Genomic DNA, 26,127 nt, shown 5'->3' on the forward strand with positions numbered 1-26,127 from the left:
GTCGCGCGAGCGATAACTAAAAAGACAGGAAACAGACAGGGTCTTTCCCTCCCGCCGGCGAAACAGTAATGGATGGATTGGATTTCTAAGCACAAGTAAGGGGATCAAATTGCTAAGCTGGCGCCCCCCATCATCATCATCATCATCATCATCATCATCATCAACGTCAATTCCCCATCATTCTATCCTGCTTCCGTCGCTCGCGCGCTAAAGAAAAAAGAAAAGGGACAGGGACAGGGCGTTCATTAGAGCATAAAAAAACGCGGGGCAAAACCCTTTAGTGCGAGGCAGGCACACGGGCATGCTGCAGCAATAGTAGTAGTTGTAGTAGTAGTAGCAATAGCATTATTAGTATTAGTAGCAGTACTACTACTAATCAAGAAAGAAAAAAGCATAAGCAAACCTTCCCACCACGGGTCCAACTCCGTCATCATTTATGCTTAGTTCGCTAGCACCATCTCGGCACGCACACACACACATCTCCGTGGCTGACCAATCTCCTGTTTCCTCTCTCTATTCTCTCTCTTCCTCTTCGCGTATCTCCGAAATTTCAGAAAAGGGAAAGGAGGAAGGCGACGTGGTCTATTCTCATCCCACCACGTCCCCTCCCTCCCTTCGGTGCTTCCGAACGGTCAGATCCAAAGGCAAAAGAATGGGGAACTGAGGAGCTAGGCCATGCGGGAAGCGCGCCTTGGCAAAACGCGGCGTTAACACAATGGTGTGTGGCCACGTAGGGTGGTGACATTGCCAAGGGCTGTGATTGGCCACTGCGTCGAAATTATCCTTCACGTAGCTGATGGGTCGGGAAAAGGCAGGTGGTAAGCAGGTGAGATTGACTGGTTCGAGCGGACCCAATCTTATTTCAGATTTGTCTAATAATCAGAGCCTCCCTCCGGAAATACCAATGAAGCGAACAAGTGTGTGTACCACGAAAGCTGGTGTTACCCCGAACCATGCAGCCATGCTCGCTCTTGATATGAGAACAAAGTAGGAGAAGAGAACCAAGGAAGCTCTATCTATGCATGAATAGGACATAAGGAAAAAGAGTACTTTCGTTTCGTACAGGTAACGGCAATAGGATTACGAGAAAGGAAAAAAGGCCAGGTTTTCACACCTTCTGCTTCATCTCCTCGCTTCCTACACCTCTCCTCGGCTGACTTGGGTAACAAGAAAGCAAAACCGTGGCCGGCCGAGTCCAAGCTCGTGCCGTTCCTCCCAATACGCCCTCGGCCGTAGGATGAAATAACAAGCAAGAGTATCCATAAGTCGTGAGAAAAAAACTGTGACACCCCAATCAATCCGAGTGCCGAAAACAACCCGTGTCGGTCATGTCAAGCCATGACTTGTTTTGAGTTCCAACGCCAGTGCAATGAATGGGGAGGCCATGTTACTGTCCCTCCCCACAAGGTCGTGTCGTGGTGCAGAAATGAACAAGCAAAAGAAACGACGATTCTGTGTCATGATAGACTCGGAGAGAGGAAATGCGCTGTGATGACAATGATGACGACGATAAGTGATGATCGTGATGCGATGGCGATGATGTTGATGAACCGAGACCCCATTTGGTCCATGAATACTCCAGCTGCTGTCGTGGCCAGGACACCGCTGTCTAACGCCGGTGCAAATGCTAAGTGATGCTGGTCGTGTTTCGCAATTTGAAGGTCGTTAAGGGTGGTGCGGGCGTGGGAGGCCATCAAGGCCCGTCCCAATGCCTACGGCGGGAGCAGCGTATAGGTCAAGAATGGTGTAAGGTGACGAGAGGTTGAGATGCCCGAGTCGTGTCGTAATGGTAAGTAATGGCGAGTGAGTCGCCCGGCGTATCCGGTCTTATCCGGACGTGCGCTGCGGGGTTGTGCTGGGCCCAAATAGACTTTGAGCCCGTGGGGCACAGGACCCTGGTTCCCGGCGAGATTGACGAAGCCGATGAGGGTCCGACCGACTCCATCGTCCGAGGGAAAAGAAGGGGTCTGGGACGAAGACCGTGAGGGATGCGAACGGGGCTCATCACCCCTTCGGCCTGTCTCCTCAGAACATGCCTCCCTCCATCTGCTGCTGGTGCTGCGCGTGCTCTTCCCGGATCTGTCCGCTGCTCCTCTTTTTCCAGCCCAGCTTGCTGCTCATCCTCTTCCAGCCACTGCCCTCACGCTCGTGTCGGCTGTTCCTCGGACTCGGAGTACCGTTAGCGCTTGGCGGATAACCGTAGTCGCTCATGGGTGGCGTCGTAGGTGGAGTCATAGGATCGCCGAGGGCGCTAGGGCTGCTAGCGCTACCCGAGTCGTCTGTGAGGCCATCGCGATCCGATGGCGATTGAGCGAGGGACGAGGCCACCGAGTGCGGGTGACGGTGGTGCGAGGAGCTGGCGAAACGGGCGTGCGCCGCGGCGCCAAAGTTACGCGTCACCGTGGTGAAGCTGGTCGTCAGGGATGAAGGAGCTGACGCGCGGTGCTTGTGGGGGATCTCGGCATTGGCCTGCGTGACCTCACGGCGGAGGGTACGCTCGTCGTAGGACCGCGTGTGCGAGTGTGACAGGTTTTCTTCGCTCGTGTTGTACCCAGCAGCGCTGTGCGGGGACAGGCTGTTCAGAAATGGAACCAGAACCGACTCCTCCATCAGCTCGTAGATTTTAGCGACGGCCGTGTCTAATGTCGACGGGTGAGGGGGAGAATAAGGGTTGGAGAGAGCCAGGAGGCTGTCCCGCACGTCCGACGGCAGGTTGACTTCCCTGGGGCCGTTCGGAGCGATGTAGGCATCCAACAAGCGCTGCCAGAGCATCTTGACGTAATTGCACTCTTCGCTGTCTGGCGAGACGGGCGAATCGGGCTTCTGGCCCACCATCTTGTTGTAATGCTTCCTGTAGCGGGAGGCATCCATGGTGAACTCAAGCGTCTCCAAACAGTGGTTCTGCGAGAGATAGGCCATGAAGGCGCTCAGGGTCCATGGCGGAGAAGCCGTGTTTGCTAGGATTTCGGAGAGGTTCGGGCGCCTGGGACAGTAGGGACCTTGAGCATATCCCCTTGGTATTGCGACGGAAAGGGGCCGTGAGGCGGTTGTTGTGGTTGATACATACTCATGAGCTGACATTTTGAATCCTCCTTTTGCTTCCTTTTCGTCTTCGGAGGGCGACGAGGATCGGGTCGACGAGCGGGTCGAGGGGGCGGTAAAAGAAGGGGTCTTGAGACGGAGAGTAGGCGGGACCGTTTTGCGGTGCATCACATTCCACCACGGCTCTTTGCAATTCGGATCCGGGCTGCACTCAGCACCCGGGGAGTCGATGGCAGGGCCGGTGCCGGGGCAGACGACGCAGAGTTGGGCGGACCGCACGGAGCGGAGTCGGGACGCCAGCTTGAGGGACGGCGGGGCGTGCTGGCGGTGGGAATGCTGCTGTTATTGCGATGGTCGACTGCGCGCCGGAAACATGTAGGCTGCGGACGTCGTTGGCGGGCTTGCAGCGTCGTACACGGGCGGTGGTGGTCAGGCCGGGGCGGGTAGCTGCTTTGGTGCTGTGCTCGCTGTGTCGCGCGGGGGCTTCTGGAACGGGGACACAAGAGGTATGCGACACGGAGGAGATGAGTAGTAGCAGGCGGAGAAGGCGAACGGTGGAATTGAGCGAGGTGACTAATGGCGCTGGTAGCGCAGCGCGGTCGGCTAGAGGGCTGGTGGTAGCGTCGCCTCAGGCGTGTCGACGGAGCGGGTAGCGCTGTCGCAAGAGTCGGCCTGAAACGAGCGGCAGCGGATTGGGGGTTCGCTGGAGAGGGAGTGGCAGGGGGGTGGGCCGCTGACAGAGGCGGGAGGAGTGGAGAGGGCAGCGGTGATGCGGCAAGGAGCAATGCGTCTGGCACGCGGGCGGTCTGGTGCACTTGCTTGGGAAGCGGAGGACAAGGGACGCGGCGAGCGGTGCCGGGGCGGAGGTTTAGTAGCAGCGCGCGAGACAGGCGTGGAGAGACAGGCGGCGCTGGAAGGGACCGGGCAGCAAATCTCTTGGACGATGCACACGGTGCGCGGAGAGGTATGATCTGGATAGTGAAGCGGAGTGGCATCAGCGTCCGAGGCGCCCTTCTCGAAAAGGCGCTAGGAGGGCGCCGGCCAATGGCAATCCCTGCGCGCATGCAGCACGCCCCCGCTGATGAGCACAAAGAGAAGCCAGAGAAGGCCGCGTCGAAGCGCGCCCGAAGCAGGCAGGAGGAGGCTGTGGGACGGCAGCTGCGCGGCGGGCTAGCGCTGCTGCAATACGGCATCGCCACCAGGGCCAGAGCAGCACGCGCGTCTGCCGGGCGCTCGTGGCTCTCTGCACTCATGGGTGCAGGCGGCAGCTCCATGCTTGCATCTCACAGCCAGCCGCCGATCATCGCAGCCCCCGGCGTGGCAGTGGCCAGCGCGCGCAGCAGAGCAGCAGCGCAGCAGCGCCGCGGCGTGCAACCGCGACCGCGACCGCAAGCAGCCGCGCACGGCCAGCACGGTGCGCCGCCTCAGACTGCTCTTTGTGCAGATGATGCCATCGTGTAGCTGATAGGGCGGCTGCCCGGCGCTGACTCCTAGGTTTCGCGCGCGCGGGCCACGGCACCCGCCTGCCACCGCGTCCTTTGTCCGCCTTTGCCACGAGCCAGAAGGCCGGGTTCTCAACGCTGCACCGGCGCCAACGGGCCTGAACTGACCGTGAAAGGAGAAGGGGCGCGGCTCCACTCGTCCCCTTGTTGTTCCATGCGGCTCGTAACCACGAACTGCAGCACCGCGCCCAGCAGCGAGCCAGGGTCCGCGGCCTGCCTGCGTGCCCAAGACGCCGGCCGGTGGAGGGCGCTGGGCACTGGCCAAGCCCGCCCGGTGGCCCAGAGCGCGAAACGTGTGACGCTGCACCTTGCACCTTGCACCACCGCCGCCCGCCGCCCTCTGCCTGCGACCCGTTTTCCGCCGACCTTCTAGAAGGCTGGTGGAAGCCTTCCGCTTCGGGCGTTGCTGCAGCCCAGCTGCACGCCAGGGCAGATCATGACACTATCGTATGACGGCCGCCCGCCCGCCGAACGCCTGGCCGCTGATGCGCCGCCTGCCTGGCACGCCTTTGCTAATATTATGGCCGTTGCTATGCCCACCACGGACGGTCATCCACCCGAGAAGCGAGCCGAGAGCCTCCACCGTGACGTCTGCCCTTCAAAGCACCGGCCTTGCGCAATTTTTGGCACCCGCAGCACAAGCAGCAAAGCCGGAAGCGGCCCCAGACGCGGCGGTGCCTCGCGGTGCCTGATGAGCAGGCAGCCCCCGTCCGTCCCCCGTGTTGCTCCGCCGATGGATGCGGTGAGTCCCGAGCCGTGAGCCCGTCCTGTTTTAGCCGCGACGTCGTGTTGAAAGAAAACTCCACGCCGCATCATCATCGTCGCAGCTCCTTGCCTCGCGGCTTGTTTGGCGTGCCCGCCGCCGCGCGCAACAATGTTCTGCTCTGACCGGCGGCGCCGCCCCCCAGCGCTCGTCCGCGACCATCTTTCCCCACCGGCCCGGGTCCAGACATGTCGCCCACAGCAAACTGTTTAATTACACGCCTATGGACCTATCCGCGGACTGATCCTGCCTCCACCCCCAGCAAGCCAGCCGTGCCAGCCGCAGCCTCTCTGCGGCTTGATGAGGCTCCTGTAGCGAGCCGAGCGCCCCTGCCACGGCGCAAGTCACATTCACCTCTTTTCTGACCACCGGGATGCCCGCACGCCCGCGCGTGTGCCCGAGTGGGTCTCCAGCGCTGCAATGCTCAGGTCCCAGCCCGCCGCCTCCAGCCGTGTTTTGGCTGTGCCGCTGCCACCGCCGCCGCCGCCGCCGCCGCCAAACATGCGGCGTGTTTGCTCCAACGTCAGCCGCAGCTCCGACGACTCAACACCCTCAGCATTGACGCAGCTGCGGCTGTCGTCGGCCGCCGCACGGGGCCCGGGCCCGGGCTGCTGTTCTGCAGCTTGTCCCAGGCCCTGCCGCTGCTCGGACGCCGCTGACTGTGGCCCCGACGTCTGAGGACGAGGAGGAGTCGTCGCTTCCCGGCGACCCCCGGCTCCCGCTCCCGCTCCATGACGGGATGCGAGCAGCAGCGCCTGCGTCCAGGCCTGGAGCTGGGCGGCCGGCTCGCAGTTTTGCTTGAGCACGATGAGCGCCTCGGACCGGGCGGCGTCGAACCAGAGCAGGTACGACTCGTGCTCGAAAACCTTGAGCAGCGCCGCCAGCGACATGGTCTTGGCCGAGGCATCGTCGCGCACAACCGCCCCGGTTTTCCGCGCTGCCCCTGGGGCCCCGGCATCCGCTGCTGCTGCCGCTGCGCCTGGAAGCCTTGCCACGACGTCCGCCAGACGAACCCCAATCCTGCAACGTCCGATGACCTGATCGTCCGCCCAGCGCAGCGCGCCGTCCCGAAGCTCGAAGATCCGCTCGCGTTGCGAGACCCGCTGCGGCGAGAGCACCTTGTCGTACGCGAGCAGGTGCGCCATGACGATGTTGGCCCGCTGCCGGTTCAGCGAGCGCATGCTGACCGCCCGGACGGCGGCGTAGTTGGTCGCCAGGTGCGTGGTCAGCAGCAGCAGCATCGCCATCCACGTCGCGAGCGGGGACGAGATCCATGACACGACAACGCTGCCAGCCTTATGAGAGAGTATCGCACTAAGAGTCAGCACTTGCGCTTTTTGCTTCTCGAAGGCCCCCCCCCCTCCCGTGTTTCCACGCCCGCCTTCTCAGCTGACTTGCAGGGATTGTGGAGCGCCGGGCAATAGGAATCGCACGCGATCTCTGAATGTGCAACAGCAAGCGAGATGTCATGCCGGTCGACCGTCTTCCGGGTAGGGAGCGGTAGGGACACATGAGTCGTCAACCGGCACCAACACAGTAGCCGGCGATCTTATTACTCGCGGCTGAAGGAGGGGGCGGCGCAGTGGATGTTGGCTCGACTCTGTTCACCGGGCAGCACTTACCAGCATTCCCATGAGAGATATGATTGTCTCCTGCGATGAATCTTTCTATAAAAACAGCAAATATCCGTCAGTGAAACCGGTCAGTGTTCGGAAAGGAGCGGATCAGCATAGCGGTGGGAGACGTAAAACGGAACCAGGCGGCAGTGCCAGACTAGCTTTCCCCGGATGCGTTTCAGTGCTTTGAAATGAGAACAGAACTGCCGATCCCGGTTACAGTGTCTGGCGGATGATGCTCCGTGCGAGTGCACAGTGGGTTTGTAGAGAAATTGAGCCCCCGCTCCCGTGGACAGTTGAAGCAGATGCCTAGACGTAGGTGTGGGTTTGGTGAGCCTTCCTACGTGGCCAGCTGAATCAAATGTCCGGACGTAGATGTGGGTTTTGTGGGTCCTCCTACGTGGGCAGTTGCAGCAAATGCCCGGACATAGATGCAAGTTTTATGAGCCCTTTTACATAGGCAGTTGAAGGAGATATCCGGATGTAGATGCACAGCATTAAAACGGACATCTACGCCCAAGCATCAACTGCCTACAGAAGGGGGCTCAAATCTCCTGCAACCCAATGTGGCTCCGTGCGAGTGCGTGTATGGGACTTCGGGCTGTGACCGAGTAAACGTGAAGGTAGCTCACCGCGTTCAATTCTCCAAGGTTCTGCATCCGAGCGAAATGAGCACTCAAGCTCGCCTTGCTGGACCCCGCAGCAACGCCGCAAAGAGCGCGGAGGATGCTGCTGAAGCTGAGAACCAGCACGCGCGGCAGACGTGGCAAGGCCGGCGACACGCAATCCAGGATCATGGCGGCGTCGTTGAAAAAGTCGGCCGCCAGTCTCCACGCCTTACATTCGGGCTCCAGACTGGTTCCGAGCCTTGCCGCGAAGAGGATGGTGGCGATGCGGCCGGTCGAGTCCTGGAGCACCGACAGCAGCAGAGCAGCAGTTGGCGAGGCGCTGGCATCACCGACGCCGACGCCTGCGTCCGCACAGTGTTAGTTACTAGGATCAGGCACGTGGGCTCGCGGAACGCAACGGAAGGGGCACGGTGTGGGGTGCGGCGGGGGTGGTCACGCCAAGATGAGGCGATGATGAGGGGGTTTTGGATGGGAGAAGAGTGAGGCTACTCAACACGTGCGCGGATCGCTGCAGTCTGGCTACCTGAAGGATCGCGATCCATGATCGCCCCGACGTTGCATATGTGGGGAAGGGAAATGGTTGGCTGCGCTGGCGATCTACGTACCTTCGAGAACGGCCCGAGAAGAGAGTAGGCCGGCAATGGAGCTAGAGAAGGCTTGAAGGGAGTCCTGTGCGTTGGGGATGACGTCTATTCAGCAATTTGCGGACCGAATTATACGACACAGCCTAGGTGAATGACGCAGGGAAGGGAGATAGGCTGCGTACATAGATTTGGTACCTGGTGGGGCGGAGACGAGCGTCAGCGTGCCGATAGTGAAATGGTTACTCGATAGGGAAATTGGTCGCGCAATCGGAACAGGTGTTGTTTAGAAGGAAAATCACGCACGGCAGGTAGTCCTCGGTCACGCTGGTCGGGTAGCCGGCGGGCAGGAAAACGTCGAGAAGCCGGAGCAAAAGAGATTTCCGCTGGTCGGGTAGCTGTCGAAGAGCAGTTAGCTCGGCGTGCAGCCCGATCGCGATGCTCTTGCGGTGAGGGCGCGGATTGCTCGCAGCCTTACTTACGATAACGTCAATGCGCGGGCCGGTCTCGACGTAGGTTGCGGTGGTGTTTCCCGCGTCATCGTATTCGGCGAGCTCGAGCTGAGGGGGGCTGGTTTCCATGGTGTGTGGTCGCTGTGGTCAAGCGAGGTGTTGGTGTTGGTAGGTGGGGGATGTTGTCGAGTGGAGCAACGCCTCGACCCGAACCACCGGGTCGTCTTCTCTTCGTTATTCGTGGGCCGAGTCAACGACATCTTCGTGAAGAATCAAGGTTAATTCTCGGCCGCCTCTTCTTTGTCCTCTTCTCACGAGTGTCGGATTGGCTTCGCTCTACAGACAATCCTACACAATGAACAAGCAGGCGAGATTGCGCCGTCCAGCGCTCCACCGTTGTAAAATTGCTGACGTGCGTTGCAACGGTAATAAATCAGCATGTGGAGTCGGGGCGCAGCTCCGAGACAGGTGGGGAAAGAAGCAAGCCGAGAACGTTGGCTACTCCACCCCAATTTCTCTATCAATGCCGCTGCTTCAGCTGCGCTGCGTCATTCACCATCCTGTGCATGCAACCGCTGATCCATCGAGCTCATTTCCGTTCCGATGGGCCTCCTCCACCTCTCCTTTCGGCTAGCAGCACGTTCCTCATGGCCTGGTATCGCAAGAAAGAAAGCCGTCTATTGTTAAGTAGCGCCTAGGGATCCTCTTCTAATAACCGGAGGGGTATCGCGGGGTTGAAACGCCGAAGCACTGCCTACAGTCTCTGTATGTGCCTGTCCGTTTACATTCTACCAGTCGCATCCTACTCTCTTCGACTCATTCAATTTCTGTGCGCGACTCGCCTTCCCTTTCACGTCTACCTCTCGCAACACCATCATCCAGCTTTCTCTGGGTCGCCGACTTCCAGAGTGCCGAGGAGAGCACGGAAACCGGCGGTAGGACCTGGGCGAGAGTTAGCCGCGAAAGCTGCAGAGGAAGAATATCATACCAAGCTGCAAAGGGCCGTCGCACAAACAATAAGCCATCTGGCCCCGTCCATTGCTCTCATACATTTCTTGCGCGCTTATGCCGAGTTCTTCCGGATATTGAATGCGGCTCATTGTGTCGCACCGATACAGCCAGGCATCGGGCGGAGCTGACCAGCCACAGGCTTCGAGGACGTCTTTCAACTTGTTCTTCAAGAAGGGCTCGTCAAGGTCCATCGCCGAAGCATCCGAGGGGTGCTTGAGCGTAGCAGGAGGAACGCAATCGACGAATTTGACGGCAGCAAGCGGCTGCGCTGTTTGATAGTCGACGAGAAACACGTCGGCAGAGGCAATTGCTAGCTTGGCTTCCGCGGCGTCTGTGATTGGCTGTAGTGGCTGGAGGATCGAACTGGAGCGCGTCTGGCGGGCATGGACAAGCTGTTCCTCCAAAGCTGTTGTCTGCTGGAGAGAAGCGGTCCTGTGCCTTCTGAGTTCGGACTCAAGAGTCTCGGTCCGGTCCAGGAGGGCAGTGAGCTTGGCGTCCCGGTCTCTGCCCATCATCTCGGCCTCCTTTAGCTTCTTTTCCAAGACCTGGAGCCTTGACTCCATCTCCTGCTGGTGGCGGTTGCCGAAGATGTAACTGTACAGGCGACTCATGGTGAGGCACTGACAGGAGCGACGGCGAAGAAGGGCGTGAGATGCTGCTAGATAAGAGCAGTCCGCTAACGCAGAGCAAACGGGCCGGGCTGCACGATAGAAGCTGCGCTTGATTGCTGGCGGGCACAAAACCGGTAGCGGGTGTGCGGGCGTCACCCCGATGCAGGGTGGAACGGGCGGAGGCTTGGTGATAGAGGACGGAGCATAGCGGAACGATAGCAGCGGGACAGGATGGCGACGGGAGCAGGCCTGTGGAATCACGTGTGTGACGTGGCTGTCGATTGTGGACGATGGAGTTTCGCGCTGATACATGTGCTTCTTGCTGTCCGGGCTCCACCACTCACCTCTGCCATATGCAATCAGGCACCGGGGCAGCGGCTCGGCAACGCCAACCCGTCAGACGCGCCAGGAACCACGCTGATAGCGGGTGATTCGCCATGGCGCGCGTATCGGACGCGCTTGATAATCGAAGCACGAAGCCGCGCGAGCACGAGCAAATACGAGGGCGGACCGCGCCGCGGAAACGGGCGGAGCGGCGCCGCTAGCTGTGGGCGAATCTTCCGGGCGGCGTGCAGGGAAACGGGGTTGGACGTCGGCGGAGAGAGTGTCGTGGAGCGTTCTGCTTTGTGCCTCCCCTCGGCCCCTTGCCGCCCGTAACGGATCGCCGACCGGCCTCGCGCCTAGCCCGGTACCTGCAGCACACCTCACCCGCGTCCGCCATGCTTCCCCATCATGCCCCTCGGAGAATGCCTTGACTACGCCCGCCGGCTCCGAACATGCCACCACCATGAGCGAAGACCGCCCTCCTCTCTCGGACGACGAGGTGGTCGCGCTCGTCCGCAAGACCATCGAGCAGGTCCGCGAGGACACCACCCGCCGCACCGAGCCCGACGTCGTCAAGGACCTCGCCCAGCCCGGCATCACAATTGACCTGGGCCACCATGGCATCCGCCGCCTGCCCGAGGACGTCATCGACATCATCAAGGCCGACATCGAGAGGTGCGTCGCCGCAAAGCTGCTGCGCCAGGAGCCAGCCTCGGGAGAAGCCGACGACTGGTGCGCCGCGACGGGAGCTTGCACCGCTCTGATTAAACCTCAGACCGGACCCGTGGCGCATACCGTCGTCTCGGGCGGCTCTCTACGCGCCCTGGAGCGCCTCCGCTGTGGCACGCCCGCGCTGCAGCGCTCGTGAAGCTAACGCTGTGTCGCAGGCTCGCGCTTTCGCATAATTCGTTCAGCACCTTGCCCCTCCGCATGTCAGAATGCGCCCGCCTACGATACCTGAATGTCCGCTACAATGCTCTCCGCGAGTTTCCGCCGGCGGTACGTCGACTTGAAGCCATGTTTAGGGTCAGCTGCTGAGTCTGGGTCTAGATTCTACAATTGCCGACGTTGGAGATCCTCGATGTCAGCAAGAACAAGATTAGGGAGATCCCCGAGGAAATCTCGAACCTCACGTCGCTGAAGGTTCTCGCCATCCAACGGAACAGGATCGAGCGGCTCCCCGTATGCCTTGGCGATATCAGCAGTCTGCACATGCTGAAGCTTGACGGCAATCCCATTGCGTTTCCTCCGCCAGAAATATGCACCATCAAAGATAAGACGCCGGCCCCGTCGGGCGATAACGAGCGGGACGCCCTTATCACGACTCAGGTCAAGAGATACCTTCGCCAAGTCGCCACACGAGAACGTCTCAAAGTCGAGTCCGAGGGAGACTCGAGGTATGCGCCACTCCTGTCCGCCCCTAGGCCGTCGTACACCAGCTTACACCGTGTTCAGTGAGAGCAATGTGGAGACACCTCGTCCACCCCGGTCGAAAGTAGGAGGAGGAGGCGGCGGCGGCGGACGATTTCCAGTCAAACCCAGCATCAGCAGCTTGGACTCGTTCGGAGACAAGCCCAGGTCCGACTCGCCCAACGGTACCCCGGCGCCTCCCATCCCGGCTCGCTCTCATTATCGCGTCCAGTCACAACAAAATGCGAGTATGCGGCGTCCTCCCGTTGGCCCTCTCACATCCAACGGCAACGAGCGCAACCGCAGCCACAGTGAGGGTGCTGGGGCAGGAACCATGCGCTCAAAACGGATGGGAATGGTGACACGAAAGGCAACAACCGATCTTGCGCCGGTGAATGAAGGGCGGCCCAATGGCCCGTCCCACTCTCGCGGTTTCAGCCACGGCTCAGCTCTTTCTGACTTCCCCGGAAGTGGCTTCCCTAGCTCTTCAGCAAACGGCGATCCGTCGAGGTCCCGACTCAGTTCCATCCGTCCATTGTCAGACCTTGTGGAGCACAAGCCATGGTCCAACGAGTACGACGATGCCGTGCAGGCCTGCCGTCTGTCCGCCGAATCTGCCCTTGACTTCCTCGCTCCCACCGAAAGATTGTTGCGACGTGTCAATCTGCCAAGTCAGCATGCCCTGATGACCCAGTTTCAGAAAACACGAGCAAGCGCCTATGCTTTGTCCGAGCTGGTCAACCGCTACAACGCCTTGACAGAAGATCAGGAGGACGAGGCGGATTATCTATTCAGCAAATTGCTGGACGAGAGCGAAGCCTGCATGGATCTTCTAATCGAATTGGAAATTCAGATGCATGACTCGGAAGACGAAGTGGGCAGAGCAGTCAACGACCCCGGTGTTCGGAGCGCTTGGCGAGCGCAGATCAATGCGCAGTACATGGGTGCGGTGGAGGCTCGCAATGCGTGCGAGGTACTCGGCGTCGAGTTCGCAGAACCCACCAAGGCCGATGCCCGCTATGCAAGGTCGTCTACTACGCCAACTCAGACAATGCCGCACCCAGACCAGCGGCTGCAGGCAGCACAAGGGATGGGATTTGACACGAACGGCAACGCGAATGGGGTTTACGGTCTTACACCGCCAATGCATCCGAACGGCCGCACCAACACGCTGACTAGCATCGCGTCGGCTGCCACCCCCCGCTCGGGCGAGTCCTTTGTCACCCTGGGCTCTGTCGCCATTTCGCGCACCAGTACCATGAGAAGCGTGGACGAAGCAGACGAAGAGCAGATCTTCGAACGCATCTGGCAGAAGCTCAGGCATGCCTGTGCATTCACCCTGCAGAACCTGCCGGTGTGCCACGAAAGATTCGAGCAAGCATGCATCTCAGCGCGGGATGACGGTGAGCGCGGCCACATGGCATACCCCAGATGGATGCGGGTCTTGGAGCGATCCACAGAAGCCCATCAAGCGGCAACGTCGCTGAACGAGGTCCTCAAGACGATCAAACTGAGGGATGCAGAGTTCCGCAACTCGCAGCGATTCTGGGAGCTGTGCACAGCATGGGTCAAAGCGTGGAGCGATCTGGCTGTGGCGGTCAAGCAACTCGGACAGATGGGCCAATTGCCCGAAGACGTCAAGCAAGTCATGAAGCCTGTTCAGAAGGCTGTCAAGGAGGCGGGCGGTGCCATCACCGCCTCACCATGGAGCCACCTTGCCGTGCGCAACGACTCTTCGGCAGTGTTCCCACCCCAATCGGCCCTGTCGATGCGTTCATCCGACACCCGTCACTTGGGTCACGGCTTCAACGGCCTCAGCACATCTTCCATGCCCGGCCCGATCAACACAGCTATACCTCTCCATGCCAACTATAACCACTCGGCCACTCCCTCGTCTTCCATGGGTCTGGTCACGCCTGTGCCCGCCACCCCTCTGAGCGCCGCGCTTGGGGCTGCGGCACAGGCCACGGTGCCGAGTACACCTGGCCATGCACCGACATCTACGCCTGTGGATCCCCCTATGACGGGTCGTTTTGCTGGCAACGTCTTCGAGAGAGCTGACCGCCTCCTTCAGCAAACCCAGCGACGCATCTGACCCAAGTCCCGAGGAGCCGCTGAATGGCTACTGCGCAAAATATCCACCTCCTCTGTTTGCTTGAACATGCGCACTTACCTTGATTCAAGACAGCACCGAACACGAGAGGTGGGCACGGCATTTCCCTGCTCTCCGATTTTTCTTCTACGAACGAGTGAGTTTCCACACACAAGAAAATGATTTGCTTCCTCGAAATAAGCACACGTCGCCGTTGTTTGCTTGGTAGGAGATGATGATGATTGCAATGGGGCGTTAGTGTGTCTGTGTCTGTGTGTGTGTTTATGAGCACTTGAGCTTTTGCTGCGATTCCAACATGACAATTTTTTTCTGCGGGTTTTCTTTCAATCTTTGCATCAGCGAAAGGAGTTTTCGTCCGGGAGGGGGAAATCATCGTCAGCAGTGGGCGGCGTAAACACTATCCTTGTTTTCTCTGGGGGTTTTTTTTTCGATGTATTGTTTGTTCTTGTACTCTTTCTTGCTTTGATCTTTCGGAAAGGGGTTTGCTACATTATTGTCTCTCACTCTCTGTAACAGCTAAGAGAGAATTTTTTATTCCTCGATGGTTTGGTTTTTCTGTTGCTTTCTTTCTTTCTTTTTTTCTTGCTTCTTTTTAAGCCGTGATAGAGCATTAGCATATCGGAATCGAGATAAAGTGTATCCTAGCCATCTCGTCTTTGCATCATTTGTGTAGTTTCGTGTTAGGTGTTTACCGTGAATGACTTCCGCCGCTCTCTGTTGTAGGTGATGTTGCGCGCGCTGCGTGAGGTTGTCCGAAGTGATAGTGGCTCACGATTGATGCATTCCACTTGCATGGGTAGCTCAAGTCACATATTCAAATGGTGTGATATATTTCTGATCGGCAGGGGCGGGTTGTTTGCTTCATAGATCGATTAGGTTTGGCGTAGTTTGCTACCAGGTGGTATATAGCACCACCAGCAGCCTTCACTGATCGATCATTCTACTTCACCATCAATTTCCAAGAATATGGAAGGCTATGTAAGATGTGTTATACTACACGGCGCTAATGGGTGGCAAAATGAGTAAGCTTTCCAAGGTCCGGTGAGAGAGATAGATATTGCACTCTCGCTATGACGGTACGTCAAGGCGGTACTAACTTGAAGACATGCATGTATAGTAGGATATAGCGGGTGACGAAAGAAATTGCCCGCCCGTATCTGCCTTACAGAGATACCGCATCGTCATCTATTATATCTATATCGGCAGTAGAGTATAAGATCCGCACGCAAGTATGCGCATTTGAAACTTACATTAACGTCTAGATATTTTCAGCAGTCCAAACACTTTTATTATTCTGGTGGCTTTCTTAGACTTAGGGCACTGCCGGAGTTGAGAGATTCTTCGTTTCACCTCCTGAGAGTGTAAATCATCCACGCGTTGATGTTTTAGAGCGAGGGTCCACGCCGGTCCTCCCGACAACCAAAACTCATGTGATCAGCTGAGATTTTCTCATCACTTCTGTCTGTCTCAAAGCTATATCTTGCCCTTCCGCACCTCCAGCCGTGCGACTCTTCCTCTTACCACACCAACCCCATCGAACACGGCGGAGCGTCACCCCGTCGCCACGAGGGACACAATCACGATGACGGCGCCAAAGGCCAATGCCAGGCCGGACCTTGGGTAAGAATCCGCGAAGACTTTTGGTTTTTCCAAGTTCACCCTAACTAATGTACCAGAAGCACTACGTGTTCGGAACAAGGAGTCGTCACTCTTAAGGTCGGACCTGATGAGAAGGCCTTTCTGATCCATAAGAGCATCCTCTGCGCGCAGTCACCCTACTTCCGGGCCGCTTTGGCGGAGGGACGATGGAAGGAAGGCCAGGACAACGCTATCGCACTGGACGAGACCGATCCGGCCATGTTCAGCCAGTTGGTTGTCAATTGGCTCTACACGGGGGAAGTTCCGGATAACATCAGAGACAGTGTCGAAGCTGGATATATCTTCGCCGACCGCTACGACTTTCCGGAATTGCGGTCTAAAGTCCTCGGAGAGGTCTACTCCTATTACGTCGCGCGCAATTACCTACTTCCGTCCTACAAAGTCATCATCCAGGCATTCGAGAACCTTCCTCCCACTTGCAAGCTCTGCGAGCTCTATGTCGATCTATATGGCAGCCGCTGGTACACTGAACTGGACAATGAGGAGGATGCAGCACTAAGAGAACAATTACCTACATCCTTCATCCTTCCATTGATGGAGCGGCTAGGGGAGCGCAAGATGGGTGGCGAAGGATGCGAACACGACCTTGCCTACTATTCTGAGCAGAAGTGATAGAGGCTCATATATCTGAGTGAGGCGATTTCTTACTCACGTCCCGGAACCAATCACAAGGATCATTCCGGGCGAAAGTAAATGAAGTCTCCAGAGAAGTTTTTGGAAAGGGACTGTTCTGCAATGTAGTGGTACCTGGTATCGGTAAACTACTTTCTTGGAATTGATGACTTTGAGCTTGAGAAGAAAAAATTTATAATGGCTTTACGAGTGATTCAGAAACAATCGCCACCGGTTCGGCTCCAAGAGTCAGTGTTGTTAACTTGGGGTTTGCTGTACTTACGTGTGTAGCTGAATCCAACCTCCGGATGCGATAGTCTGCATTCAAGACTTCCACCTATGTCCGGAGATTGGAACCAATTACCCACGTATGGGAGCCTTAACGAAGATACTCAAAGTTCGGACGAGTCTGTCCGTTCGAGACCCACCTCTACGTCCTGACATTGGATTCAACTGCATACGCAAGGATTCTTTTGTCACCCGCCACACGACCGGGACCAAGACACATCCACCCTGCCGGCCCGGTTGCCTAGCCAAAGTCCCTCCAGCACGAGTTCACGTGCGCGTGTCGGTTGCATGGCACTGTCATATCTATATAACCCCCCCATCCATGCCCTCCCGCTTCATCCAACCCCACCACAAGCACTACCATCGTACCAACCTCGCTCATTCTCGCTGCGACAAACTGCCACCCCCGCCCCGCCTCCCGCGGCGCTTCTGCCGCTCCCAGCAAAAAAAGAAAAAAGAAAAAACCATGACGGCCCCAGTCAGCAGCACCGGCAGCAGGTCCGCGCAGCCCAACCAGTAAAGACCACAGCCGACGCTCACATCCAACAAGATGGTCGCAAGCCATGGGTGAGTGGCCCTCCCTCCACGTCGGCCTTGCAGCTCCGCCCCGCCGCCGCCAACACAACAAACAAACAAACAAACAAACAAAGACGCTTTCTCCGCCATCCACGAACGCCGGTCGGGCCTGCTGTTTTGCTCACCGCGGCAATCTCCCCTACCTATCTACCTATCTACCTACCTACCCCCATCATTCCATCTTTCGAGAGGCCAGACAGGCCTTCTGTGCTCGAACTGGCTGGCTGGCTGGCTAACTGTACACGAACGGGCTGCGGGATGCTGGTGCCGAGATTCTGTCACCTACCTAGCATCGATCGCCGCGGCGACGCCGTAGTACTCCAAATCCATCTAGCTCCTCGGCCCGGTCACACCTCGCAATCGGACACCTTTTCCCAATGGACGCTCGCTTCCCTGGTAATGGTGATCGGGACTCGTCGGTGTCGTTTCGCTCATCCAGACTGCCTGCCTGTGTATCATGATCGACGACGACGTGGGTGTATGGGAGGGACTGCGCCTGGTACGGCGCCGGGCTGGTGGCCCTCATGCGCCGAGTCCGGGACGTGTACTCGAAGTGTTATCTGCCGGGAGGCAGGCAGCGCCTTGGTGAAATTGATTCTGACCGGGGGGTAATGGCACGAGGTGGGAGGAGAGTGTCCCGAACCGAACCACCCTTGCTTTCATGTTCCGGCCACCAACCAACCAACCAGCCCGACTGACCTGCTGCTGCTGCTGCTGCTGCTGCTGCCGGGTGGCGTATCCCGATCGTGAGGTCCCGTCCCGCCCGCCGCGACGTTACGTTCGAGGAGACGCTGCTGGTTGTCTGTCGCCGGGATGTGTGCGGGGGTCCGTCTGTCTGTGCCCGGCGGCTGGCTGGCTCTCTTCCTAGCTGGAGCTGTATGATGCCGCCCGGTTGGTTGGTTGGTTGGTCGCTCGCCCCGGTGCGGACGACGGCGACGAGGAGGAGGCTGAGATGATGGAGTGGGGGGAGAAAGAGAGAGAGGCTGCCGGAGGGAGTCGTTTGTGTCAGGGAGCTGGTGGTGGTGGTTCGGCTGGGTCGTCGGGTTACTTCTCCGAGTTCGTTGAGGGGGTGTACGAGTAGAGAGAGAGAGAGAACTGCGGGAGCGGATGGCCTGCATGGATTCGTCGCGATGAAGGAAGGCTTCAACGACACGAAGTAGCTCCGAGGCCCCATCAATGATATATCCTGTCAACGGGCCGGGTTGTTTGGCTCCATGAAAGAGTAGAAGGGGGAAAAAAACGTGATGACAAAATCATTTGCTCGCAACACTGGCCGTATCGACACTCTCCGCATCGCCCCAAATCTCCTTGCTCTCCTGCTCCACGCCCTTCATCGCCTTGGCCACCTCCTCCAGCTTGGCCACCACATCCAGCACCCCGGCGTTCACCCGCTGGAAGTACCGGTCGTTCGCCTCCCGCCGCTTGCGCGCCAGCTGGATGTCGTTCTCCGTGTCCCGCTCCAGCTGGCTCTTCACGCTCGTCTCTGTCCCGCTCCGCGGCCGCGCCGCCGCCGCCATCCCAGCCGCCCCCGCCGCACCGCCCGCCCCCAGCGCTGCCGCGACCGCCGCCGCCGGTCCCACGCCCGCCACCTTCTGCTCGCGGTCCATCTGCAGGACGTTCGCGGCGCTCAGCGGCCTGGTCTTCCCGCCCAAGAGCGGATCGTTGTTGCCGCGGACGTTGTTGTTGTTGTTGTTGCTGCCGCCGCCTCGGCGCCCCCCGAGCAAATCGTCCCGCTGCTGCTGCTGCTGCTGATTATTCTCCGTCGTGGGAGTCGACCGCTCCTCCTCGTCGGCCGCCTCGGAGCGCGCCCACGCCTGCGCCAGCGCGATCTGGGCCGTGCGCAGCTCGTCCAGGGCCTGCGAGTGGCCCGGGCGGAAGACGTGCGTGCCCGTCGTCGCGCTCAGCTCGACCTCCTCCAGCGTGTTTTGCATCTCGGCCCAGATGGCGTCGGTGCTGGGCTGGTCGGGTTGCTGCTGATGGGATTGGTGGTGGTGGTGAGAGTGGGAGTGGTGGGGGGCCGGGGGCGGGGCATGGTGGTGGTGGTGGTCTGCTCCCCCGGTGGAGGTGTTGGTGATGGATTGGTTTAGGGGTGGGAACTGCAGTGGAGGGGTTTGCGACGAGTCTTTCCAGGATACGCCCGGGGTTGCGCTGCCGGTGGGATGCATGGGAGTGGTGACGGCGCTGCTATCGGTGGGCGGTTCGATGCGCTGGGAGCGCTGCCGCGATAGGGGATTGCCGCGTGCGCCGGCCGCTGAGGAGGGCGGCATGATGGAGGTGTCGGAGGCATTCCGCGAGGGTGGGCCGATGAAGAGGGAGGGCGCAGGGAGGCGCTGGCTGGAGTTCCGGTTGACTGACGGTTTTGAAGCCATGATTTCCGGGTTGCGGGTTATTAAGTAGAGTTCCCTTCAAAATACAGAATCCCCAGCTCTTTACGGAAGCACTTTATTGCGGCTTCTATAGCTTAGTCAAGGCGGTGGAGGTAGTTGAAAGATTGTCCGGAAATTTCATGTAAGTTTAGGTTGGCAGATCAAGGCGGCAGGAAGGGTGTATGCGGATTCAACCAAGTCATTTTGCAGTCATGTTTGGGCGGGGTTGCAGCAGAATTAATTGCGAGCCTGACGTTGTTGGGCGCGCGGGCAGCGGCGGAGGCTTGAAAGGAGACGGATGGAAGCTGGCGCCGGCGGGCGAGTTGTTCCGGAAAGCGAGTGCACGTGATCGCACAACTGCGGACGCCCGCGAACTTCAATTTTGGCCGACCCACTGCTCTTGCCGACGACAACGACGACCACCACCCAACCACCACCACCCATCCGCGATACACCACATAAGTCGGTGCGTACGCCCTCTGCAGGCCCCATTGCACGCCAGCGATACCATTTTCACTGCCGCACGCCGCCTGCGTCTCCCGGAAGAAGCTCTTGTACTGACATTTCCCGCCGCGTAGCAACCATGGGCAAGGGCAAGCCGAGAGGTCTCAACGCCGCGCGCAAGCTGCGCAACCACCGTCGTGAGGGTCGTTGGGCCGACCTTCACTACAAGAAGCGCCTTCTCGGTACCGCCTACAAGTCGTCGCCGTTCGGTGGCTCCTCTCACGCCAAGGGCATCGTTCTTGAGAAGGTCGGTGTTGAGGCCAAGCAGCCCAACTCCGCCATTCGCAAGTGCGTTCGTGTCCAGCTCATCAAGAACGGCAAGAAGGTCACTGCTTTCGGTACGTCACCACCAATTCGCTCGAGTTTGAGATGGAGCAGGATGGAAACAGCAGCTTCTCGGGAGCTGGGTGGCAATGGTCTGAATACGGGCTGACAGTTTCTCTTCACAGTCCCCAACGACGGTTGCTTGAACTTCGTTGACGAGAACGACGAGGTCCTCCTTGCTGGTTTCGGTCGTAAGGGCAAGGCCAAGGGTGATATTCCCGGTGTCCGTTTCAAGGTCGTCAAGGTCTCTGGTGTCGGTCTTTCCGCTCTGTGGAAGGAGAAGAAGGAGAAGCCCAGGTCATAAACGTGTGCGTCACCACTACTACCAAAATCGAAGGGACGGGCCGTTTGTGTACTGCAGATCTGGGCGGGGCGGGGAGAAGCATTCGACGAAAGACAACCGGCGTGGATTTATTCGGATGGGTTTCTTTGCTTCTCACGGCGTGAGCTTGGAATGAACGGTTAGGCAGAAATTCCAACCGTCTTGCAAGCATGAAAAGCTGCGTCCAAAAAACGAAATCAAGAGATATCAATGACCTGCGCTTACTCTGTCCGTCTTTGCGATTTTCACGAAGAACTAGGCCATTTCTTTCCGGCATAAGTGTTGCTGACCGTTACAAGACAAGATGCAACAGCTGGCACATCACAACACCCCACTACGACCGATTTCATCCATTGTGGTGTTAGGAACATCATACCACCGAGCTTCAGACCCGGAAATATACTCTTCCGCACTGCAATGAAACCATCCTGAATTAATTGATTTTGCAAGCTTGGCACCCCGTTGCTGCCAGTAGGATGTCAGTAATCAAGCAACACAATTGCACCTCACAATGCACTCGGTGCGGTAGACCAGTTGCGTGATGTGAGGATCCTTGTGCGGATCAGCTCAGTCCGCCTGATATTTTATTTCCTCAACAGGAATATTTCAACATGCACTGACACCGCAACACGTGCATCAAAGATGTCGCTTTAAACATGTTATACACCGAGTCCATTGACGTATGTTACAGACTCTCCAACTCGTAAGATGGGACTCTAGAAGCACAAATATTTTTCCACATGACAGAACATGACCGATTATCATGCCTGGGCCGTTGCTGCCTGCTTGGATTTGTTCTTCGATGTCTTCTTCGATGCCTTGTGCGCTGCAACCATCTCGCCAATCCTGGCCAGTGCCTCGTCGGGCAGCGGTTGCCTGCCCTTGGCCCTGTCCTCCCGCCTCTGTCTCGCGTGCATCTCCTTGAGCGGGGTCATCATCTTCTTCGACAGCAGCTCCTTCTGCTTCTCCGCCTCGTCTTCCGCCAGCTTCCTCTCGACATACTCGGGGTCATGCCTGTCGCGGAAGTAGCTGTACTTGTTACGTAGCTCGTCCATGACGGACTCAGGCATAGGCGGGCGCAGCAACGTGGGGACGAAGGTCACCTCCTCGCTCAAGATACGGAGCGTGTCCGCGGGCTTGTCTTCGGCCGGAGGAGTTCCAATCTCGGGGAAGGGAATGGCGAGATTGGTGCCGGGGACGTAACGAGTGTAGGTGTCAAAGCCGAAAATGTTGGTGCCCGTCCTCTTCCGCACAACCTCGTTGAGGACGACGTCCCGTTTCACTCCCGTCTTCGTGTCGCGGAGAGCCCACACCAAGCGCACCTCTTCGAACGGCAGCTTGAGCTCGATGGTGCGAATGGGGGACTTATCGCCCTCATTCTGGCGCATGTACTCGGGAACGTGGATGTCGGCCTATGGCAGAATCAATTAGCCCTCGCGCCTAGGCAGTGCGTAGATGAACCTCTGCAACATACCAAGTTCAAGTCCTTGACGCGCACCGTCCGGGTTTCCTCGTCGACCTCGCGGAGTTCACCAATCTTTCCCTTGTCTTTACCCTTGATGATGACGACACGGTCGCCTTCGGCAAAGGGCGCGAGCTGCGTCTTGACGACGTCCGGGTCGGCGTCGGGCAGGTTGGTCCGCTTGGAGTCGACGGTGGCATACTTCTCCCTCCACTCGCCAACGTCTCTGCGCGGGGCCAGCGGCCCCAGCAGCCAGTCCTCGCGGCGGCGCCCCTTGGCGTCGACAATGGCCCTGGTCGCCTCCCTCTTGATCTGCTGCAGCTCTTTCCGGTTCGCGCTCTTGTCAACGGCCTTCCGCATCTCCGTGGCCTTTTGCGTCTTGCGGGCGGCCTGGCGCTTGGCCATTGCCGTCCGCTGGATGACCTTCTGCATGGTTGCGACGGCGCGGAAGGCGAGGGCGGTGTGGTGCGGGCGGCGGTGGTGCGGAGTGCAGTGGTGAAGGCCGGGGCGTTCGAAAATGCGGCGGACTGCGGCGCGCGCACGTGGGCGGAACGAGGGCGGCGCGCAGGTGAATGGAGCTCAATGGGGGGCCCGGTCAATTGTGCGCGTAGCTGGGCGGACGGCGCGGGGGCTCTTTCGCTCGACACACGGCGGTTGTCGTTGCAACGGGCGATGGGCGGCCGGGCCTCGAATTTCTCGCGGGCGGGTGAGGACAAGCGGCCCGTCACTTCCACCTCCGAGCTCGAGCTCCCGCCCACCACCTACCAGCATCATGCCCATGCTACTCCGCCGCAACCTGACCTGCTTCTACTGCGGCGCCAAGTCCGAGCTGAAGCGGAGTCCCACGATACGCCAGTTCGACTGTAAGGAGTGCGAGGCCACAAACTTCCTGGATGAGGTCAGTCCCGCAGCTCCCCCGCCCACGCCTCTGTTTGGACCCGACCACCAGCTGACACGCGGCTCCAGAATGGCGAGATAACAGACCCGCCCGTCGCCGAGTCCGCCCAGCCCGCCAGATACGCCCACTATGTGCCCGCCCGCTCGCCGTCGCCAAACCTCGCCGCGCCGGACCACAGCCTCTTCTGCGCGACCTGCCTGAAGAACCAGCATCTCCTCACCCAGACCCTGGCCGCCTACCTCCCGCCACCCTCGGATCCCAACTACAAGGCCTTTGAGCGCTCCTACCCCGAGTACCGCCGCAACCTCGAGCGCCGCTATCCCCAGGTCTGCGTCGACTGCGCCCCGCGTGTGCGCGAGCGCATCGAGGCCGCCGGCTATGCCGCCAAGACGGACTATTTGAAGCGTCTGCTGCAGCGCCCGCACCGAGAGATGGACAGGCGGTACTGGACCGGCCCTACGTGGCAGAGCACTATCGTGTACTGGGCCGGCTGGTTTTGGTGGATCAGCATCGTCATCCATTTCTGCTGGAGCCTTCTGGGAGCGTATGCCGTGAAGGGGAGGCTCGGCGCCGGGAGAGACGCGCTTTTTGCGCAGAACATTGTGGTTTGCTCCGAGCAGGCTTGGAACTATGGCATGGTTCAGTCGGACTGCATGACGGCTTTCCCCGGGGAAATGAGGTTCTCTCTGATATCCATGGTTGCGACTTTCTGGTGGAACAACAAGTTGCATGCGAAGGTGAAGGGATGGACCGGCGGTAGGCTTTTGGGGCTGAGAGATCATTTCTTGGTGCAGGTGTTGGTGGTGTGCCTGAGAGTGGGGAGCTACTGGCTTCTGCGTGATCCTATCGCCAGTCGACTTAACATGCCGGCTTACAGGGGTGCACACATGTTCATCGCCTGCGTCCTCTTTGCTGTAAGTTCCTCCAGGCTGTGACGCCCTGGTCAATGCTGACACTGAATTAGTCGACGATATACTCTTCTGTTGTTGTGAAGGTGGACAGGACGCCGCTATTTCCAAAGAAGAAAGAAGAAGAGATCCCTCTGGTCGAGGAGCCGCTGGATGAGAGCCCCCAGAAACCCAATCCTCTCTACAACTCTGCTAGGAAGCAGTCTTTCCAGACCCAATCACCAGCATACGTCAAGCCGTTTCCCATCAACAATCTCGCACAACCCCTTAGGATGCCTGAAGAGCCTCCTTCTCCTACCCCTTCAGCCTCGACACGCTACACAGCTTTCACTACTGAAGCCACGACACGCCCTTATGACGACGACGAAGATACCATGGAGTGGACACCCACACGGCCCTCTCAAACAACCTACTATGACCTCCGCCCCCGCAACAACCCCATTGCTCAGCGTCAAACGCAACAACTGCAACGACTTGTCAACGCTTCCAAAAACGAGCCCTCCCCCTTCCGCGGCACCCTCCCTCCAGCACCCATCGGCCCCGCCCACAAGCTGCGCAACCCGCCAAACCAGCCCACGTTCAAGAAGACGCCTCTCACCAAGCAAAAGGACTTTTTCTCCAAGATCATGGGCTCCACCGCCAACGCCGCAACCCACAACGCCAGCCCCATCAAACGCCGGGGCGGCGGCAGCCAATTCTATGACGATGCCGCCACTACGGCCCCCTCCATGGCCGAAACCGAAATCATCGACCCACGCTTCGCCAACATGACGCCCCAACAACTGCAACGGCACCGCATCGACATGGAATTCGGCGAGCCCAAGCTGCACCTGCCGCCGCCCAACGCCGTCGACACGGGGCTCGAGGCCCTGTTCGACACCGTCTTCAGCATCCGCGACGAGCCCGAGGAGGTGCAGCGCCAGCGCGCCGAGGACCGCGAGCAGCGCAAGGGCGGAAGTCTCGTCGAAGAGCTGTGGGACCAACCCACCCCGCCATGGGTCGCGGGCGTGCTGTCGGTCGCGTTCGCGGCGCCGTTCGCGTGGGTCGGCGTCGGGTGGGCGGTGGGGTGGGTCAAGGGGTTGGTGTTTGGTGCTGCTGCTGCGGGTGCTGCTGCTGCTGGTGCTGGTGGGGATGGGGTCGTTGTCGGTGTTTGAGTGGGGAGGGGGAGAACACGGCGGATGTATGTGTGTGCGAGTTTTCTTTCTTTCTTCGTTTCTTTCTGTTTTTTGTTTTTGTATGGTGTATCAACAAAAATTGGGGTTTGCGGGGTTTGAGGGGTTTGGGGGTTCGCGGAGGGGAAAAAATTGGCGCTACTGCTACTAGGGAAACTGACTTTGTCTTTCGTCACTTTCACCTTTTTTTTTGGGCTCACCTCACTTTAGGCTTTTGCTTCGATTCTGGTTATGGACTGATGGGATAGGGATTGGGACGGTGGTTGAGGGCGGTCTTGTAATGTCTGTCTGTCCTTTTCCCTGCCCCTCCCTCTATTTACTTTGCTTTACTTTACCTTTTTGGTTTTGCTAGAATACCCTCAGCGTCCGTCCGTCTTCTTGATTAGTTAGGAGTAGCTGCTGCTACTGCTGCTGCTGCTCACTTACCGGTAAAAATGGATTAGTAGGCAGGCATACAAATACAGCACACCGTTCCAATGGCAGTCAGTTCCTGCGTATGCATGCATAAAGCATGCCCACCCCTCCCCTCCTCTTCCCCACTATAAATGCAATACGGGACCGTCGACACCGCCATCAGGGCTAGAAGAAGGGTGATAGTTGGCAGGCAGGTCGCACGCATATCTATCTATTCGGTCTGCCGGGCGCTTATGGCTCCTCGCGGGTCTGTCTCTCTACACACTAATAGTTGTAGGCGGGCTGCGGTAGTAGCAGCTTCTATGTTGCATTTCCATAGTTAGCCGTTGATCACGGTGCCTGCGCCCGGGAGTAGTAAGCAAGTGGCCAGTGGGTCAGTGGGGGCGGGGGCGGGGGCGCATGTGGTAGGATCGTTGAACTCGTGCGTGTGTCTTTCCAAAGCTTTTTTTCCGCGGAAACATGAATGATACGACAACGTGTCGCGTCTGGGTAAGAAGAGTAGCTTCGCTTGCTAGGTTGTGTAGCTTCTTCCGCCTTTCGAGTATACATATGTTTACATAGGGGGGGG

At 58.6% G+C, this 26,127-nt stretch overlaps 11 protein-coding genes across 11 annotated transcripts; 5 read left to right on the forward strand and 6 right to left on the reverse strand.

Annotated features, from left to right (window-relative positions):
- Positions 1 to 2,025: 2,025 nt before the first annotated feature.
- Positions 2,026 to 3,071, reverse strand: SLS55_001953 (uncharacterized protein; the record flags this gene model as incomplete). The annotated part of the gene is made up of 2 exons (XM_066773440.1): positions 2,026 to 2,957; positions 3,068 to 3,071. 2 exons carry the CDS (start codon positions 3,069 to 3,071, stop codon positions 2,026 to 2,028), a joined length of 936 nt encoding a protein of 311 aa, XP_066636007.1.
- Positions 3,072 to 5,657: 2,586 nt separating this feature from the next.
- On the reverse strand, positions 5,658 to 6,935 carry SLS55_001954 (uncharacterized protein; the record flags this gene model as incomplete). Its single annotated transcript, XM_066773441.1, has 2 exons — positions 5,658 to 6,602; positions 6,930 to 6,935. 2 exons carry the CDS (start codon positions 6,933 to 6,935, stop codon positions 5,658 to 5,660), a joined length of 951 nt encoding a protein of 316 aa, XP_066636008.1.
- A 1,440-nt stretch (positions 6,936 to 8,375) lies between these two features.
- SLS55_001955 (uncharacterized protein) lies at positions 8,376 to 8,714 on the reverse strand (the record flags this gene model as incomplete). Its single annotated transcript, XM_066773442.1, has 2 exons — positions 8,376 to 8,531; positions 8,616 to 8,714. 2 exons carry the CDS (start codon positions 8,712 to 8,714, stop codon positions 8,376 to 8,378), a joined length of 255 nt encoding a protein of 84 aa, XP_066636009.1.
- A 745-nt stretch (positions 8,715 to 9,459) lies between these two features.
- SLS55_001956 (uncharacterized protein) lies at positions 9,460 to 10,207 on the reverse strand (the record flags this gene model as incomplete). The annotated part of the gene is made up of 2 exons (XM_066773443.1): positions 9,460 to 9,527; positions 9,601 to 10,207. 2 exons carry the CDS (start codon positions 10,205 to 10,207, stop codon positions 9,460 to 9,462), a joined length of 675 nt encoding a protein of 224 aa, XP_066636010.1.
- Positions 10,208 to 10,994: 787 nt separating this feature from the next.
- SOG2_1 (RAM signaling network component) lies at positions 10,995 to 11,989 on the forward strand (the record flags this gene model as incomplete). Its single annotated transcript, XM_066773444.1, has 2 exons — positions 10,995 to 11,315; positions 11,582 to 11,989. The coding sequence occupies 2 exons, from the start codon at positions 10,995 to 10,997 to the stop codon at positions 11,987 to 11,989; spliced, it is 729 nt and encodes a 242-aa protein (XP_066636011.1).
- Positions 11,990 to 12,351: 362 nt separating this feature from the next.
- Positions 12,352 to 14,036, forward strand: SOG2_2 (RAM signaling network component; the record flags this gene model as incomplete). Its single annotated transcript, XM_066773445.1, has 2 exons — positions 12,352 to 12,358; positions 12,391 to 14,036. 2 exons carry the CDS (start codon positions 12,352 to 12,354, stop codon positions 14,034 to 14,036), a joined length of 1,653 nt encoding a protein of 550 aa, XP_066636012.1.
- Positions 14,037 to 15,636: 1,600 nt separating this feature from the next.
- SLS55_001959 (uncharacterized protein) lies at positions 15,637 to 16,325 on the forward strand (the record flags this gene model as incomplete). The annotated part of the gene is made up of 2 exons (XM_066773446.1): positions 15,637 to 15,674; positions 15,734 to 16,325. The coding sequence occupies 2 exons, from the start codon at positions 15,637 to 15,639 to the stop codon at positions 16,323 to 16,325; spliced, it is 630 nt and encodes a 209-aa protein (XP_066636013.1).
- Positions 16,326 to 18,442: 2,117 nt separating this feature from the next.
- SLS55_001960 (uncharacterized protein) lies at positions 18,443 to 19,456 on the reverse strand (the record flags this gene model as incomplete). The annotated part of the gene is made up of 2 exons (XM_066773447.1): positions 18,443 to 19,162; positions 19,325 to 19,456. 2 exons carry the CDS (start codon positions 19,454 to 19,456, stop codon positions 18,443 to 18,445), a joined length of 852 nt encoding a protein of 283 aa, XP_066636014.1.
- Positions 19,457 to 20,138: 682 nt separating this feature from the next.
- On the forward strand, positions 20,139 to 20,687 carry rps23 (40S ribosomal protein uS12; the record flags this gene model as incomplete). Its single annotated transcript, XM_066773448.1, has 2 exons — positions 20,139 to 20,397; positions 20,509 to 20,687. 2 exons carry the CDS (start codon positions 20,139 to 20,141, stop codon positions 20,685 to 20,687), a joined length of 438 nt encoding a protein of 145 aa, XP_066636015.1.
- A 779-nt stretch (positions 20,688 to 21,466) lies between these two features.
- SLS55_001962 (mitochondrial 54S ribosomal protein uL24m) lies at positions 21,467 to 22,599 on the reverse strand (the record flags this gene model as incomplete). Its single annotated transcript, XM_066773449.1, has 2 exons — positions 21,467 to 22,117; positions 22,180 to 22,599. 2 exons carry the CDS (start codon positions 22,597 to 22,599, stop codon positions 21,467 to 21,469), a joined length of 1,071 nt encoding a protein of 356 aa, XP_066636016.1.
- A 340-nt stretch (positions 22,600 to 22,939) lies between these two features.
- SLS55_001963 (uncharacterized protein) lies at positions 22,940 to 25,127 on the forward strand (the record flags this gene model as incomplete). Its single annotated transcript, XM_066773450.1, has 3 exons — positions 22,940 to 23,065; positions 23,134 to 23,979; positions 24,030 to 25,127. 3 exons carry the CDS (start codon positions 22,940 to 22,942, stop codon positions 25,125 to 25,127), a joined length of 2,070 nt encoding a protein of 689 aa, XP_066636017.1.
- Between the last annotated feature and the right edge of the window lie 1,000 nt (positions 25,128 to 26,127).

This window comes from Diplodia seriata (genome assembly GCF_021436955.1).
Source record: "Diplodia seriata strain FDS-637 chromosome Unknown scaffold_2, whole genome shotgun sequence".
In the NCBI taxonomy this organism is placed as follows: domain Eukaryota; kingdom Fungi; phylum Ascomycota; class Dothideomycetes; order Botryosphaeriales; family Botryosphaeriaceae; genus Diplodia; species Diplodia seriata.